Genomic DNA, 17,965 nt, shown 5'->3' with positions numbered 1-17,965 from the left:
TTATAAAAATGTAATATAAAACGTTTGCTGGCATGTTAATCGTTTTTATATATGTTTGGTGACAAAACTTATTGGGGCCTAGTTTTTTTCCACATGGTTGGTTTGATTTCTGCCTAGAGACAGTTTCCTGAAGCTTTCCACTGTTGCAATATGAGTGGGAAGGGCCTATTTTAGTGCTTTTCTGTGCAGCTAAAAATACTGACAGAGACACTCGGCTTCCTTCTGCATGATACAGGACATCTCTGAAGGGCTCAAAATGCTTCAAAGTCGTGTTTGAGGAGGGTAACAATCACAGTAGACTGTGGCAGTTGTTGTGACTGTGTTTAAAAAACGTTTTTGTCATTTATTATTCTGTTTTTGTTATTAAGGGGTTAATCATCCATTTGCAAGTGGGTGCAATGCTCTGCTGACTTGTTACATACACTGTAAAAATTTTGTTAGTGTAACTGCCTTTTTTCACTGTTATTTCAAATTTTGTCAAAATTTCTTTCTCTTAAAGGCACAGTAACGTTTTTTTATATTGCTTGTTAACTTGCTTTAAAGTGTTTTCCAAGCTTGCTAGTCTCATTGCTAGTCTGTACCAACATGTCTGAAACAGAGGATACTTGTTCATTATGTTTAAAAGCCATGGTGGAGCCTCATAGGAGAATGTGTACTAAATGTATTGATTTCACCTTAAACAGTAAAGATCAGTCTTTATCTATAAAATAATTGTCACCAGAGGGGTCTGTCGAGGGGGAAGTTATGCCGACTAACTCTCCCCACGTGTCGGACCCTTCGCCTCCCGCTCAAGGGACGCACGCTAATATGGCGCCAAGTACATCAGAGACGCCCATAGCGATTACTTTGCAGGACATGGCTGCAATCATGAATAATACCCTGTCAGAGGTATTATCCAGATTGCCTGAATTGAGAGGCAAGCGCGATAGCTCTGGGGTTAGATGAGATACAGAGCGCGTAGATGCTGTAAGAGCCATGTCTGATACTGCGTCACAATATGCAGAACCTGAGGACGGAGAGCTTCAGTCTGTGGGTGACGTCTCTGATTCGGGGAGACCTGATTCAGAGATTTCTAATTTTAAATTTAAGCTTGAGAACCTCCGTGTATTGCTTGGGGAGGTATTAACTGCTCTGAATGACTGTGACACAATTGCAGTGCCAGAGAAATTGTGTAGGCTGGATAAATACTATGCAGTGCCGGTGAGTACTGATGTTTTTCCAATACCTAAAAGGCTTACAGAAATTATTAGTAACGAGTGGGATAGGCCTGGTGTGCCCTTTTCCCCACCTCCTATATTTAGAAAAATGTTTCCAATAGATGCCACTACACGGGACTTATGGCAGACTGTCCCCCTGTGGAGGGAGCAGTTTCTACTTTAGCAAAGCGTACCACTATCCCGGTTGAGGACAGTTGTGCTTTTTCAGATCCAATGGATAAAAAATTAGAGGGTTACCTTAAGAAAATGTTTATTCAACAAGGTTTTATTTTACAGCCCCTTGCATGCATTGCGCCTGTCACTGCTGCGGCGGCATTCTGGTTTGAGGCCCTGGAAGAGGCCATCCATACAGCTCCATTGACTGAAATTGTTGACAAGCTTAGAATGCTTAAGCTAGCTAACTCATTTGTTTCTGATGCCATTGTTCATTTGACTAAACTAACGGCTAAGAATTCCGGATTCGCCATCCAGGCGCGTAGGGCGCTATGGCTCAAATCCTGGTCAGCTGATGTGACTTCAAAGTCTAAATTACTTAACATTCCTTTCAAGGGGCAGACCTTATTCGGGCCTGGTTTGAAAGAAATTATTGCTGACATTACTGGAGGTAAGGGTCATACCCTTCCTCAGGACAGGGCCAAATCAAAGGCCAAACAGTCTAATTTTCGTGCCTTTCGAAATTCCAAGGCAGGTGCAGCATCAACTTCCTCCGCTTCAAGACAATAGGGAACTTTTGCTCAATCTAAGCAGGCCTGGAAACCTAACCAGTCCTGGAACAAAGGCAAGCAGGCCAGAAAGCCTGCTGCTGCCTCTAAGACAGCATGAAGGAACGGCCCCCTATCCGGCGACGGATCTAGTAGGGGCAGACTTTTTCTCTTCGCCCAGGCGTGGGCAAGAGATGTTCAGGATCCCTGGGCGTTGGAGATCATATCTCAGGGATATCTTCTGGACTTCAAAGCTTCCCCTCCACAAGGGAGATTTCATCTTTCAAGGTTATCTGCAAATCAGATAAAGAAAGAGGCATTCCTACGCTGTGTGCAAGACCTCCTAGTAATGGGAGTGATCCATCCAGTTCCGCGGACGGAACAAGGACAGGGTTTTTATTCAAATCTGTTTGTGGTTCCCAAAAAAGAGGGAACCTTCAGACCAATTTTGGATCTAAAGATCTTAAACAAATTCCTCAGAGTTCCATTTTTCAAAATGGAAACTATTCGGACCATCCTACCCATGATCCAAGAGGGTCAGTACATGACCACAGTGGACTTAAAGGATGCCTACCTTCACATACCGATTCACAAAGATCATCATCGGTTCCTAAGGTTTGCCTTTCTAGACAGGCATTACCAATTTGTAGCTCTTCCCTTCGGGTTGGCTACAGCCCCGAGAATCTTTACGAAGGTTCTGGGCTCACTTCTGGCGGTTCTAAGACCGCGAGGCATAGCGGTGGCTCCGTATCTAGACGATATCCTGATACAGGCATCAAGCTTTCAAATTGCCAAGTCTCATACAGAGATAGTTCTGGCATTTCTGAGATCGCACGGGTGGAAAGTGAACGAGGAAAAGAGTTCTCTATCCCCACTCACAAGAGTCTCCTTCTTAGGGACTCTTATAGATTCTGTAGAGATGAAAATTTACCTGACGGAGTCCAGGTTATCAAAGCTTCTAAATGCTTGCCGTATTCTTCATTCCATTCCGCGCCCTTCGGTGGCTCAGTGTATGGAGGTGATCGGCTTTATGGTAGCGGCAATGGACATAGTGCCATTTGCGCGCCTACATCTCAGACCGCTGCAATTATGCATGCTAAGTCAGTCGACAGAATTGTCCCCTCTGCTAAATCTGGATCAAGATACCAGAGATTCTCTTCTCTGGTGGTTGTCTCGGGTCCACCTGTCCGAGGGTATGACCTTTCGCAGGCCAGATTGGACAATTGTAACAACAGATGCCAGCCTTCTAGGTTGGGGTGCAGTCTGGAACTCCCTGAAGGCACAGGGATCGTGGACTCAGGAGGAGAAACTCCTTCCGATAAATATTCTGGAGTTAAGAGCAATATTCAATGCTCTTCTGGCTTGGCCTCAGTTAGCAACACTGAGGTTCATCAGATTTCAGTCGGACAATATCACGACTGTGGCTTACATCAACCATCAAGGGGGAACCAGGAGTTCCCTAGCGATGTTAGAAGTCTCAAAAATAATTCGCTGGGCAGAGACTCACTCTTGCCACCTGTCAGCAATCCATATCCCAGATGTGGAGAACTGGGAGGCGGATTTTCTAAGTCGTCAGACTTTTCACCCGGGGGAGTGGGAACTCCATCCGGAGGTGTTTGCTCAGTTGATTCATCGTTAGGGCAAACCAGAGTTGGATCTCATGGCGTCTCGCCAGAACGCCAAGCTTCCTTGTTACGGGTCCAGGTCCAGGGACCCAGAAGCGACGCTGATAGATGCTCTAGCAGCGCCTTGGTTCTTCAACCTGGCTTATGTGTTTCCACCGTTTCCTCTGCTCCCTCGACTGATTGCCAAAATCAAACAGGAGAGAGCATCGGTGATTCTAATAGCGCCTGCGTGGCCACGCAGGACCTGGTATGCAGACCTAGTGGACATGTCATCCTTTCCACCATGGACTCTGCCTCTAAGACAGGACCTTCTAATACAAGGTCCTTTCAATCATCCAAATCTAATTTCTCTGAGACTGACTGCATGGAGATTGAACGCTTGATTCTATCAAAGCGTGGCTTCTCCGAGTCTGTCATTGATACCTTAATACAGGCATGAAAGCCTGTTACCAGGAAAATCTATCACAAGATATGGCGTACATATCTTTACTGGTGTGAATCCAAGAATTACTCATGGAGTAAGGTTAGGATTCCTAGGATATTGTCCTTTCTCCAAGAGGGTTTGGACAAAGGATTATCAGCTAGTTCCTTAAAGGGACAGATTTCTGCTCTGTCTATTCTTTTGCACAAGCGTCTGGCAGAAGTTCCAGACGTCCAGGCATTTTGTCAGGCTTTGGTTAGAATTAAGCCTGTGTTTAAACCTGTTGCTCCCCCATGGAGCTTAAACTTGGTTCTTAAAGTTCTTCAAGGAGTTCCGTTTGAACCCCTTCATTCCATTGATATTAAGCTTTTATCTTGGAAAGTTCTGTTTTTGATGGCTATTTCCTCAGCTCGGAGAGTCTCTGAGCTATCTGCCTTACAATGTGATTCTCCTTATCTGATTTTTCATGCAGATAAGGTAGTTCTGCGTACCAAACCTGGGTTTTTACCTAAGGTGGTTTCTAACAAGAATATCAATCAAGGGATTGTTGTTCCATCATTGTGTCCTAATCCTTCTTCAAAGAAGGAACGTCTTTTACATAATCTGGACGTAGTCCGTGCCTTGAAAATCTTTAGTAGCTTGTAAGTAAAACTTCGTCAAACATCTTCCCTGTTTGTCGTTTATTCTGGACAGAGGAGAGGTCAAAAAGCTTCGGCAACCTCTCTTTCCTTTTGGCTTCGGAGTATTATACGCCTAGCCTATGAGACTGCTGGACAGCAGCCCCCTGAAAGAATTACAGCTCATTCTACTAGAGCTGTGGCTTCCACCTGGGCCTTTAAAAATGAGGCCTCTGTTGAACAGATTTGCAAGGCCGCGACTTGGTCTTCGCTTCACACTTTTTCAAAATTTTACAAATTTGATACTTTTGCTTCTTCGGAGGCTGTTTTTGGGTGAAAGGTTCTTCAGGCAGTGGTTCCTTCCGCTTAATCCCTGCCTTGTCCCTCCCATCATCCGTGTACTTTAGCTTTGGTATTGGTATCCCATAAGTAATGGATGATCTGTGGACTGGATACACTTAACAAGAGAAAACATAATTTATGCTTACCTGATAAATTTATTTCTCTTGTAGTGTATCCAGTCCACGGCCCGCCCTGTCATTTTAAGGCAGGTCTAAAATTTTATTAAACTACAGTCACCACTGCACCCTATGGTTTCTCCTTTCTCTGTTTGTTTCGGTCGAATGACTGGATATGGCAGTTAGGGGAGGAGCTGTGTGGCAGCTCTGCTGTGGGTGATCCTCTTGCAACTTCCTGTTGGGAAGGAGAATATCCCATAAGTAATGGATGATCCGTGGACTGGATACACTACAAGAGAAATAAATTTATCAGGTAAGCATAAATTATGTTTTTAAAAATTAGGCTTCTGTTGAACAGATTTGTAAGGCAGCGACTTGGTCTTCGCTGCATACTTTTTCCAAATTTTACAAATTCGATACTTTTGCTTCTTCGGAGGCTATTTTTGGGAGAAAGGTTTTACAAGCAGTGGTGCCTTCCGTTTAAGGTACCTGTCTTGTTCCCTCCCTTCATCCGTGTCCTAAAGCTTTGGTATTGGTATCCCACAAGTAAAGGATGAATCCGTGGACTGGATACACCTTACAAGAGAAAACAGAATTTATGCTTACCTGATAAATTACTTTCTCTTGTGGTGTATCCAGTCCACGGCCCGCCCTGGCTCTTAGTCAGGTAGATTTTTAGTCTAAACTACAGTCACCACTGCACCCTATGGTTTCTCCTTTTTCTTCCTAACCTCCGGTCGAATGACTGGGGGGTGGAGCTAGAGGGGGAGCTATATGGACAGCTCTGCTGTGTGCTCTCTTTGCCACTTCCTGTTAGGAAGGAGAATATCCCACAAGTAAAGGATGAATCCGTGGACTGGATACACCACAAGAGAAAGTAATTTATCAGGTAAGCATAAATTCTGTTTTGACAAGCCACACACCTAACCTCAGACTCCAGATTTGCAAAGACATTTTACAAGCCTCACACCTAACCTCAGACTCCAGATTTGCAAAGACATTTTACAAGGTAATTCACCTGACTGGCCTCTCTCCAATCAAGATACTGAGTGCAATTATTTTTTATTTCTGTTGGTCTATAATGGAATTATTTTTAAATCTCATTGTAATATTCCAATCTTTTCTTTCATGTAATTGGCAAGAGTCCATGAGCTAGTGACGTATGGGATATACATTCCTACCAGGAGGGGCAAAGTTTCCCAAACCTCAAAATGCCTATAAATACACCCCCCCACCACACCCACAATTCAGTTTTACAAACTTTGCCTCCTATGGAGGTGGTGAAGTAAGTTTGTGCTAGATTTAATTCCAGCGCAGCTGGTAGGGGGCAGACTAAGATTTTACAAGGATGTTTAGATCAATTCAATCCAAAATCATTGGATTCAGAACATTATTTCTCAAGGGTACAGAATAGGTTTCAAAGTAAGACCGCCTGTGAGAAAAAAATTTCTCTCATGCATTCCAGTGAACCCAGTAAAGGCTCAGGCTTTCCTGAAGTGTGTTTCAGACCTAGAGGTATCTGGGGTAATTGTGCCAGTTCCTTTTCAGGAACAGGGTCTGGGGTTTTATTCAAATCTTTTCATTGTTCCAAAGAAGGAGAATTCGTTCAGACCAGTTCTGGATCTAAAAATTTTGAATCGTTATGTAAGAATACCAACATTTAAGATGGTGACTATAAGGACTATTCTGCCTTTTCTTCAGCAAGGGCATTATATGTCCACAATTTACTTACAGGATGCATGTCTTCATATTCCGATTCATCCAGATCACTATCAGTTCCTGAGATTCTCTTTTCTAGACAAGCATTACCAATTTGTTGCTCTTCCTTTTGGCCTAGCAACAGCTCCAAGGATCTTTTCAAAGGTTCTCGGTGCCCTACTCTCTGTAATCAGAGATAGCGGGGTATTGCGGTGTTTCCTTATTTGTACGATATCTTGGTACTTGCTCAGTCTTTACATTCTGCAGAATCTCACACGAATCAACTAGTATTGTTTCTTCAAAGACATGGTTGGAGGATCAATTTACCAAAAAGTTTCTTGATTCCTCAGACAAGGGTAACCTTTTTAGGATTCCAAATAGATTCAGTATCCATGACTTTGTCTCTAACAGACAAAAGACGTCTGAAATTGATTTCAGCTTGTCGAAACCTTCAGTTTCAATCATTCCCTTCAGTAGCTATGTGCATGGAGGTTTTAGGTCTCATCAAATGAAAATTAATAGAAATAAAATTAGAGGCGCCCTTAATTACTAGCAATGTTCCGCCAGTACTAATGTGCAATAGTGCTGCAAAACTGTCATAGAAAAAGTTGTAAATATTGTCAATAATACAACAAGAACAGTAATAAAGAACACCTATAAGAGAGGAATATATCCCAGTGTCAACCCCAAGAAAAAGAAGCTACGCAAGCGTGGCTGCAGAGGTAGAGCAAAATCAACCAAAAAACAAAAACTTGCGAAAATGAAAGAAGGTATCTTTAATTTATCTAGTCACACCTTAACCAATGAGGAGATCTGTATTTTAAGCAGAGGACTTTCATTTTGTCCTTCCAACAAACATAATATGTTTGAGTTGTTTGTTGACCTCAATAGGTTTATCAGAAAGTTAAATTTACAAAGATATTTTTGTGATAAAAAATTAAAGTCATCAAATCAATTGCCTATTATTACAAATGACATGCCTGAAAGACCTACTAGAGATATTGTTTATTGTGAACCTGAAGAATTTTGTGAATCACTATTCGATGATTACATACATTCTAATCTAGCACCCAGTTCCAATTATAATCCCCCAACTACATGTCCCAATATTACTCTTTTTCAAAATCTAGTGTTAGAAGAGTTTGGAACTATGAACCTTGAAATCAATAACTATAATTTGAATAAATTTGAATACAAGGCTCTGGCCAATTTGGCAAAGAATAAAGATATAGTCATTAGGCAGGCGGACAAGGGGGGAGGGGTGGTTCCACAAGATATGTCAGATTATATTGCAGAAGCCGATAAAATTCTGTTAGATCCTTGTTATTATAGGGAATTGAGTTTTAATCCCACATTAACATATTTGGCTAAACTCACCAAACTAATAGATAAAGGCTTTTCAGAAGGAATTCTAAATAAAAAAGAGAGAGATTATTTGATACCCATGTCACCCAATTTGGCTTATTATTACCATCTTCCGAAAATACACAAAGACCCAAAGTGTCCACCAGGGAGACCTATTATTTCTTGTATCGGAAATCTTACTTGCAATTTATCCGAGTATGTAGACACCTATCTGAAAAAAACGGTTATGGGTCTAGAATCTTATATCAAAGATACTCCAGACCTTATATCGAAGATCTCCAAAATTGAAAAAGCAGGGCGAGATCTCATCTGGTGTACATGTGATGTATCCTCCTTATATTCAAACATCTGTCACAATCTAGGCCTAGAAGCAATAGATAAGTTTTTAAAAAGAGATCAATATCTACCGTCCAAACAAAGACAGTTTTTACTAGAGGCCATATCTTTTGTGTTAAAACACAATTATTTTGTGTACCAGGAAAGGTTTTTTTTACAAATCAAGGGAACGGCCATGGGCACCAGGTTTGCCCCCAGTTTTGCGAATCTTTTTATGGGGGTATTTGAGGAGAATTATATATACAAGTCTCCTTTGGGGGCAGGCCTGGTGTACTATGGCCGTTTCATTGATGACCTATTACTGATATGGGATGGCACTGAAGACTCCGCAAAGGAATTTATTATATCTTTAAACAACAACAATATGGGCCTTAAATTAACATCAAATATTAATAAGAACTCCATAGAATTTCTGGATCTAATATTGAGCTGGGATGCAAATGGACGAGTAACCACCAAAACATATTTCAAATCAGTTGATACAAATAGCTATTTAAACTATAAAAGCAATCATTACAAAGCCTGGGTTAAAAATATACCGTATAACCAGTTTTCCAGGATACGCAGAAATTGTACTACTTTAAATAGTTATGATGATCAGGCAGAGACTCTAAGATCAAGATTTCTAGAAAAAGGATACCCAAGAGTCCTAATTGAAGAAGGTTATAGAAAAGCTAGGATTAAAGATAGAGAGGAATTTTTTAAAAAGAAAAATGAAGGCATTATGAATATTAATGGCAATAGTGTTAATAAATCCACAAATACACAGCCCAAATCTAACAATTTAAGATTTATCACCAAATTCAATAGTAACCACCATAAAATTAAACACATTTTGTGTAAACATTGGTATATTTTAAGAAATGACTGCATTCTTAAAAACATTTTAGAAGAGTTCCCTATCTGCACTTTCAAGAGAGCTCCTACACTAAAAAATAAATTGGCACCAAGCAAGGTGGTAATGAAGAAATATATTAAAGGGAGCAACACAAGAACCACCACAAATAGTTGGCCAATGGGCAAAAGGGGTTTTTACAGATGTAATCGACCGAACTGTGGTCTTTGCAAATATACTTCAGGTAATAGGATCAAATTTCAATCTGCTTCCACAAAGGAAGAATTTGAAATAAATTCTAGATTCACTTGTGATTCAAGTTATGTGGTATATCTCCTTGAATGTCAATGTGGAATTCAGTACATTGGTAGGTCCTCAAGACCCCTAAAAAAGAGATGGGGGGAACATAATAGAAATATAAAGAATGGGGTGGCCAACCATAGTGTTCCAAGACACAGTAAAAACTGTCATGACGGACAAACTGATCTTTTTAATATTTTTCCATTAGAACAGATTGCTCCCAAATGGGGTAGGAATAGGTTAACCCATCTAAGACAGAGAGAGACATTTTGGATTTGGAAGCTTAAGACTCTCCAACCCCATGGCTTAAACGAAAATATAGACATGGCCGCTTTTAATTAAAATATAAGACCTATATATTAATATTTGTCAATGATAGCAACAGTCAGGTTATAATTTATTCGATATATATCATTTGATTTATGTTTATACTTTAGAATAATTTATATTTTATGTTATGTTATTAACTTTTATTATCAGTCTAGTATATGGTTATCTGTCCGATCACAGCGGTTTTAAAATCAGATAATGCATATAGATGTTTAGACAAGAGTGATAACATTTGTATTTTGAGTATGTTTTTATATTAATTTTTTACTATATGTAAATGCATGATCAACTAACTCTAGTGAATTGGTGCCAAAAATAGTTAATACTATAAATACTAGGGAGTCAGTACCACTTGGTAATACAATACTTACGATTTGTTTATCCGTCAGTTTAAAACTATCATGTGTGCCGATAATAAACATCACACAGACGATAGCGGGCACGTCATTAACCAAGCCCCCTAGTGAGAACCTATTACATCAGAGACAAATCGAACTTAGGCACTGATTGGCTAAGGTTTTTTTAGTTGCTCACGCATGCGCCCTGGGTCGGGATAGACGCCGATATGGGGCTATAAAATTTTGCTACTTTGTATCTGAAATTACACCTGAGGAAGCGGTCTAAGTAACCGAGAAACGCGTAGTGTCACATTGTTTTTAATAAATATATATTTTTAAACTAATCAGTACAAGTAGCACGGCTATTTCTAGCAACTTTGCACACCCAATATTGGTAGCCAGACTTGCACTCATCTGAACACTGAGCTGCAGGGAGATCTAAGTGTGCTGCATTGGAGCCCATGTGTAAGCCGAACAAGTGAACCTGGGATCGATGCTATCAGTGAGCTGGACAGCTGACAAGTGTCCAGGAGGCTCTTGTGGCACTTCTCAAGTGCCTTACATCTTGTGAGTACATTACATTTGTTGCGCTATATCAAATGATCACACTGATACACACTATTGTGGCACTTTTGTGTTTTTTTGTCTTAAACAGCACAGTATAGACGCAGTTCTGATACATTTCAGCTAGCTGGTCGGCTGCTAACAGTTCAGAAGGCATGTGTGGCACTTCTCAAGTGCTGGAAATTTTGTAAGTAGTTTTTATTTGGGGGCAAGGCCTACTGAATTCAAAACGATACACACCATTTGGCGCCTCTTCTCTCTTTTCTCGTTTTAGGTCTCATGACTGCAGCATCGGACGCGGTCCCCTTTGCTCGTTTTCACATTAGACCTCTTCAGCTTTGTATGCTGAGCCAATGGTGCAGGGATTATGCAAAGATATCACAATTAATATCCTTAAATCCCAATGTTCGACTATCTCTGACTTGGTAGTTAGATCACCATCGTTTAGTTCAAGGGGCTTCTTTTGTTCGTCCAGCTTGGACTGTGATCACAACAGATGCGAGTCTTTCAGGTTGGGGAGCTGTTTGGGCATCTCTGACAGCGCAGGGGGTTTGGAAGTCTCAAGAGGCGAGATTACCAATCAATATTTTGGAACTCCGTGCGATTCTCAGAGCTCTTCAGTTTTGGACTCTTCTGAAGAAAGAACCTTTTATTTGTTTTCAAACAGACAATGTCACAACCGTGGCATATGTCAATCATCAAGGTGGGACTCACAGTCCTCAAGCTATGAAAGAAGTATCTCGGATACTTGCATGGGCGGAATCCAGCTCCTGTCTAATTTCTGCGGTCCATATCCCAGGTATAGACAATTGGGAAGCGGATTATCTCAGTCGCCAGACTTTACATCCGGGAGAGTGGTCTCTTCACCCAGATGTGTTTTTTCAGATTGTTCAGATGTGGGGGCTTCCAGAAATAGATCTGATGGCTTCTCATCTAAACAGGAAACTTCCCAGGTATCTGTCCAGGTCCAGGGATCCTCAGGCGGAAGCAGTGGATGCGTTGACACTTCCTTGGAGTTTTCAACCTGCTTATATCTTACCGCCTCTAGTTCTTCTTCCAAGAGTGATTTCCAAAATCATAATGGAGCGTTCATTTGTACTGCTGGTGGCTCCAGTATGGCCTCACAGGTTTTGGTATGCGGATCTTGTTTGGATGTCCAGTTGCCAACCTTGGCCACTTCCGTTAAGGCCAGACCTATCTCAAGGCCCATTTTTCCATCAGGATCTCAAATCATTAAATTTGAAGGTATGGAGATTGAACGCTTAGTGCTTAGTCATAGTTTTCTCTGACTCAGTGATTAATACTATGTTGCAGGCTCGTAAATCTGTATCTAGAAAGATTTATTACAGAGTTTGGAAGACTTACATTTCATGGTGTTCTCATAAATTCTCTTGGCATTCTTTTAGAATTCCTAGAATTTTACAGTTTCTTCAGGATGGTTTAGATAAGGGTTTGTCTGCAAGTTCCTTGAAAGAACAAATCTCTGCTCTTTCTGTTCTGTTCCACAGAAAAATTGCTAATCTTCCTGATATTCATTGTTTTATACAGGCCTTGGTTTGTATCAAGCCTGTCATTAAGTCAATCTCTCCTCCTTGGAGTCTTAATTTGGTTTTGAGGGCTTTACAGGCTCCTCCGTTTGAGCCTATGCATTCTCTGGACATTAAATTACTTTCTTTGAAAGTATTGTTCCTTTTGGCCATTTCTTCTGCTGGAAGAGTTTCTGAATTATCTGCTCTTTCTTGTGAGTCTCCTTTTCTGATTTTTCATCAGGATAAGGCGGTTTTGCGGACTTCATTTAAATTTTTACCTAAAGTTGTGAATTCCAACAACATTAGTAGAGAAATTGTTGTCCCTTCATTGTGTCCTAATCCAAAGAATTCTCTGGAGAGATCTTTACATTCTTTGGATGTGGTTAGAGCTTTGAAATATTATGTTGAAGCTACTAACGATTTCAGAAAGACTTCTAGTCTATTTGTTATCTTTTCTGGTTCTAGGAAAGGTCAGAAGGCTTCTGCCATTTCTTTGGCATCTTGGTTAAAGCTTTTAATTCATCATTATTTGGAGTCAGGTAAATCCCCGCCTCAGAGGATTACGGCTCATTCTACTAGGTCAGTTTCTACTTCCTGGGCTTTTAAGAATGAAGCTTCTGTTGATCAGATTTGCAAAGCAGCAGCTTGGTCTTCTTTGCATACATTTACTAAATTCTACCATTTTGATGTTTTTTCTTCTTCAGAAGCAGTTTTTGGTAGAAAAGTACTTCAGGCAGCTGTTTCAGTTTGATTCTTCTGCTTATAATTTCAGTTTTTTTCATTATAAAGAGTAAAACTTTTGATTTGGGTTGTGGATTTATTTTTCAGCGGAATTGGCTGTCTTTATTTTTATCCCTCCCTCTCTAGTGACTCTTGCGTGGAGTTCCACATCTTGGGTATCTGCTATCCCATACGTCACTAGCTCATGGACTCTTGCCAATTACATGAAAGAAAACATAATTTATGTAAGAATTTACCTGATAAATTAATTTCTTTCATATTGGCAAGAGTCCATGAGGCCCACCCTTTTTGTGGTGGTTATGATTTTTTTGTATAAAGCACAATTATTCCAATTCCTTGTTGATGCTTTCGCTCCTTTCTTATCACCCCACTTCTTGGCTATTCGTTAAACTGAATTGTGGGTGTGGTGGGAGGTGTATTTATAGGCATTTTGAGGTTTGGGAAACTTTGCCCCTCCTGGTAGGAATGTATATCCCATACGTCACTAGCTCATGGACTCTTGCCAATATGAAAGAAATTAATTTATCAGGTAAATTCTTACATAAATTATGTTTTTGTATACAATCTTTGTCTCCAGACTTTATTTCCAAACTTTTTCTCCCCCTCTGATGTCTCAAACCCCTCCTCCCATGTTTACACTCCTCTCTCTTTCCAAAGCCTCACACCTAACCTCAGACTCCAGATTTGCAATGACATTTTACAAGCCTCACACCTAACCTTAGACTCAAGATTTGCAAGCACAAGCCCACCAATCCCTCCCAACCACCACCCACCCTATTGCTTACCTTCATATATATACACACACCTAACAGTAATTATGTGCAGCTGACACTAACAATCCAAGATAGAGAAACCACTTCAGACTCACAGCCTTTGTACTGCCATTTTTCCACATTCTTTTACATTTTTCCAAATCTCACTTGCTCAGTCACCACACACTTCCCCCCCCATGTCATCACTCGCTCTCAGTTCACTCAGCCTTATATCAGACATATTTTTTTCTCTCCCTTACCTTCTGTGTCCATTCCTTCTCCTTTAGATTGTAAGCTTGAGAACCTTTCTACCTGCAGGCCACTTTGTGTTTAAAGTGAACTACTACTGATTGTGCTCAAGGGCAGGGCATTTCTCTCCTTTTGTATAACAGAATGATCGCACCTACAACTGTTATTTACCCCTACTGTACTTGTTTGTGTATGACTGTATCCCTGTAATGTTTTTTATTCTTTGTATATCGCTGCGTAATTTGCTGGCGCTTTATAAATAAATTAATAATAATTGCATACGGTACACCAGAGTTTTTCTGTATCTCTTACTTCAGTGGCACTTTGTTTTTTGAAGGCTGGACTGTTCTTTTGTATGGGCAGACTTAATAAATAGAAATCATGAAAACCATAAGTGGGCTTGAAGTCACTGACTAAACAAACTCACTACAGATTCTGCTGATGTTTCTGCATCCAAATCAGACATTAACCCTTTATTTATTTTCCCTTTAGGAAGCAATTGTAGTTCTGGAAGTGAAGGAGAACCCACATCATTGCATGCATGGATCTGTGTAAGGCAGCAGTCTGTATCGACCAAAGATGCTCTGATTGCAGGAGAGGCTCTGTCTCTGCTGGTTACGTGCCTACAACTTCGCAGCCAGCAGCTGGGTAAGCCTTTTTTATGAGTTTATTTCGGGGATCAGTGTGCATGACGTCTGAACACTTAGAGACTTCAAACTCTAAATAAATGCAAGAGAGAACAATGTATTAAATACTGTGATTAGATGGAGTATAATATGCTAATGTTTTTAACATTTTATATTGGTTGCCTAAGTGATGAAGAAATATTAGTACAGGGTTAACCTTTATATAGCAATCGTTATTTTTATCTAACTTTCTGTGCCAATGCCAACTAGGGACAGCCCTAAACAATTCACTTGAGTTTGCAAACAATTATTATGTGTCGTATAGAAGTGTTATATCTGGAGTCTGCACTTCTAAGTCTCACCGAAATTGGAAAACCCACAATGTTTATATATACATTAAAGGAGCAGTAAGTTAACATTAAATGTTCATCATTCAGGTTGAGCAATTTATATATAAAAAAAAATCTAATTTACGTATATGCTCAAATCAGCTTTGTTTTCTTGGTATTCTTTTTTGAAGATTAAACCTAGGTAGACTCAGAAGCTTGCACATTATCTTTACCATTCCGTGATAGCAGTGTTTGCAGCAATGTTTAAAATTGCTACAAACATTGTTGCAAGCAAAGCTGCCATAGAGGGATTATTGCCACACCCTCCAGATATTTCCAGTGACAAAATAAAGGTAAAATAGATATTTGTAAATAATTTAATTCACTCAGCTGAAAATAGAGGCGATTTCAAAGGTTCATAAAATAAAATTCTATCATGATTCAGATAGAGCATGTGATTTTAAACTTTACAATTTACTTGTATTATCTAATTTATATTTTAGTAGGCCTAGGAGCTGCTGATTGGTGGCTGTACATTTATGCCTCATGTTATTGGCTCGTCCAAATTGTTCAGCTAGTTCCCAGTATTGAATTTCTGCTTCTTCAACAAAGGCTACTAAGAGAATGAAGCAAGTTAGTTAATAGAAGTAAATTGGAAAGTTGTTTAAAATTGTATTCTCTGTTTGAATCATGAACATTTTGGGTTTCATGTCCCTTTAAAATACAATATCTCTTAAAGGCCGAGCTATACTAGAATACTTCCTGTTACACTTAAAATTTAAACAAAACTGTATTTAGCAAGTGTAAATAGTGCATTTACATACGCATGACAACATGTTTAGTGGTTTCTTTATATTTAAATGGACATAAAATGCCAAGGTGCTGAACCAAAAATGGTCCGGCTCCCAAGCTTACATTATTGTTTTTTCAAATAAAGATACCAAGAGAACGAAGAAAAATTGATAATAGTAGTAAATTAGAAAGTTGCTTAAAATTGCATGCTCTCCCTGAATCATAAAAGTTTAATTTTGACTAGACTATCCCTTTAAGCTGAGAGTGTTCCAAGCACGTGAGCAAGCTCTCAGACTGGACTGTATCCATGTCATCATCTGTAACCAACTGCGTCCGTTTTTTTAATTTCCTGGCAGTGACACTTGTTTGTATTCCCACTGCTAAGTCCAACAGTCTCTCTGTTAGGGACACAATTAAAGGGACATTATACACTCATTTTTTCTTTGCATAAATGTTTTGTAGATCTATTTATATAGACCATAAAGTTTTTTTTGTTTTTTTTTTAATGTATAGTTTTGCTTATTTTTAAATAACATTGCTCTGATTTTCAGACTCCTAACCAAGCCCCAAAGTTTTATGAGAATACCGACAGATACCTACTCTAGCTTATTCCTGATTGTGTAAAGGGTCTTTTCATATGCAAAGGAAGGGGTAAGGGGGGGGGTGTCTTATTTCCCACTTGCAGTGGGCTTTCCAGCTGCCTTTTCAACAGAGCTAAACTGACAGCTTCTAAGTAAGTTTTTAAACAGTTTTATACTGGATTTTTATATCAGTATCTGTGCATCTTATTCTTTATAGTAGTGTCTATTACATGCAGTTATATGAAAATGAGTGTATACTGTCCCTTTAAGGTTAAAGAAAGACAAGTCCAAGTTCAACCTATTCAAAACTTAATATACTTACAATAAAAGTTTCTTTTTTTTTTTTTATAAACATTTTTGTTTACATAGCTTTTCTATGACAAGTACTTAAAGGAATAGTCTAGTAGTCAAAATTAATCTTTCATGATTCAGATAGAGCAGCAATTTTAAGCAACTTTCTAATTTACTCCTATTAATTTTTATTTGTTCTCTTGGTATTTTTATTTGAAAAAGCAAGAATGTAAGATTAGAAGCCGGCCCATTTTTGGTTGAGCACCTGGGTAGCGCTTGCTGATTGGTGGCTACATTTAGTTTAATTTTAACTAGACTATCTCTTTAAGTCAGTATAGTTGGAGATACATCAGGGAAAATCGGCTATTTTTAATGACAAAATAAAGAGAAAAAAGCTATATGCAAACACACTTTTTTTTAATATTTTCCAGCAGGTAAAATTGATAATTGGAAACACATTAAAGGAGAGGACAAATATCACAGTACACTGTCCCTGTAAAGTACACACAGTATTTATAACCAATGAAATAACTAAATTGTAAACATGGATGTTTCTTTCTTTTTTTAGGGTCTTTTTATAACTTGCCCTCTGTTGCTGATTTTATTATTGATATTCTTCTCGGATCTCCAAGTGCCGAAGTAAGAGTTTACTTTTGAGATTTGTTTTAAAAGTATAAGGATGATGTCATTGAAATTAGAAAAAAAAGAATGGCATTGGTACAAATGTAAAATTGCGTGTGATTAGATACTGTATGACATGAGCAAACATTTGTTTCAAGGAATTTAACATTTCTTCTACAAGATACGACGAGTCCACGGATTCATCCTTGTGGGATATTGTCCTCCTGCTAACAGGAAGTGGCAAAGAGCACCACAGCAGAGCTGTATATATAACTCCTCCCTTCTCTCCATCTCCAGTCATTCTCTTTCCCTATGCTAGTAATAGGAAGAGGTTGAAAGAGGTGTTAAAATGATAGTTTTTAGTTTCTTCATATTTTAAATGGTACCGGTGAGTACTATTTTCCTCAGGCAGCATATGGAAGAAGATTTCTGCTCTGAGGTTGATGATCTTAGCAGATGTCACTAAGATCCATGTTGGTTCCCACAGTGTGACTGAGGAATACTAGAGGAATCTTCAGTGTGGGGAACGTTTTCATGCTACAAGCAGCATTGAGGTATGTTCAGTCATTTATTTCTGAGGAGACTGTTATATATCAGAACTGGCTGACATAGTTCCCAAAGAGGGAAGGGGTAAGCAGTAATCCTATAG

The 17,965-nt window shown here is 39.4% G+C and overlaps 1 protein-coding gene across 1 annotated transcript in view; it reads left to right on the top strand.

Moving 5' to 3' along the window:
* The window catches only part of LOC128640795 (ubiquitin carboxyl-terminal hydrolase 24), a 385,043-nt gene that overhangs the window by 167,796 nt on the left and 199,282 nt on the right, over positions 1-17,965 (top strand). Inside the window, exons 23-24 of the mRNA XM_053693215.1 lie at positions 14,569-14,724; positions 17,264-17,334. Of these exons, the coding sequence (XP_053549190.1) occupies positions 14,569-14,724; positions 17,264-17,334 (227 nt within the window). The remainder of the gene's footprint in view (positions 1-14,568; positions 14,725-17,263; positions 17,335-17,965) is intronic.

Source organism: Bombina bombina, chromosome 10 (genome assembly GCF_027579735.1).
Source record: "Bombina bombina isolate aBomBom1 chromosome 10, aBomBom1.pri, whole genome shotgun sequence".
Classification (NCBI taxonomy): domain Eukaryota; kingdom Metazoa; phylum Chordata; class Amphibia; order Anura; family Bombinatoridae; genus Bombina; species Bombina bombina.
The sequence above is the reverse complement of the archived record's forward strand: the minus strand, read 5'-3'. Positions and strand labels throughout refer to the sequence as shown.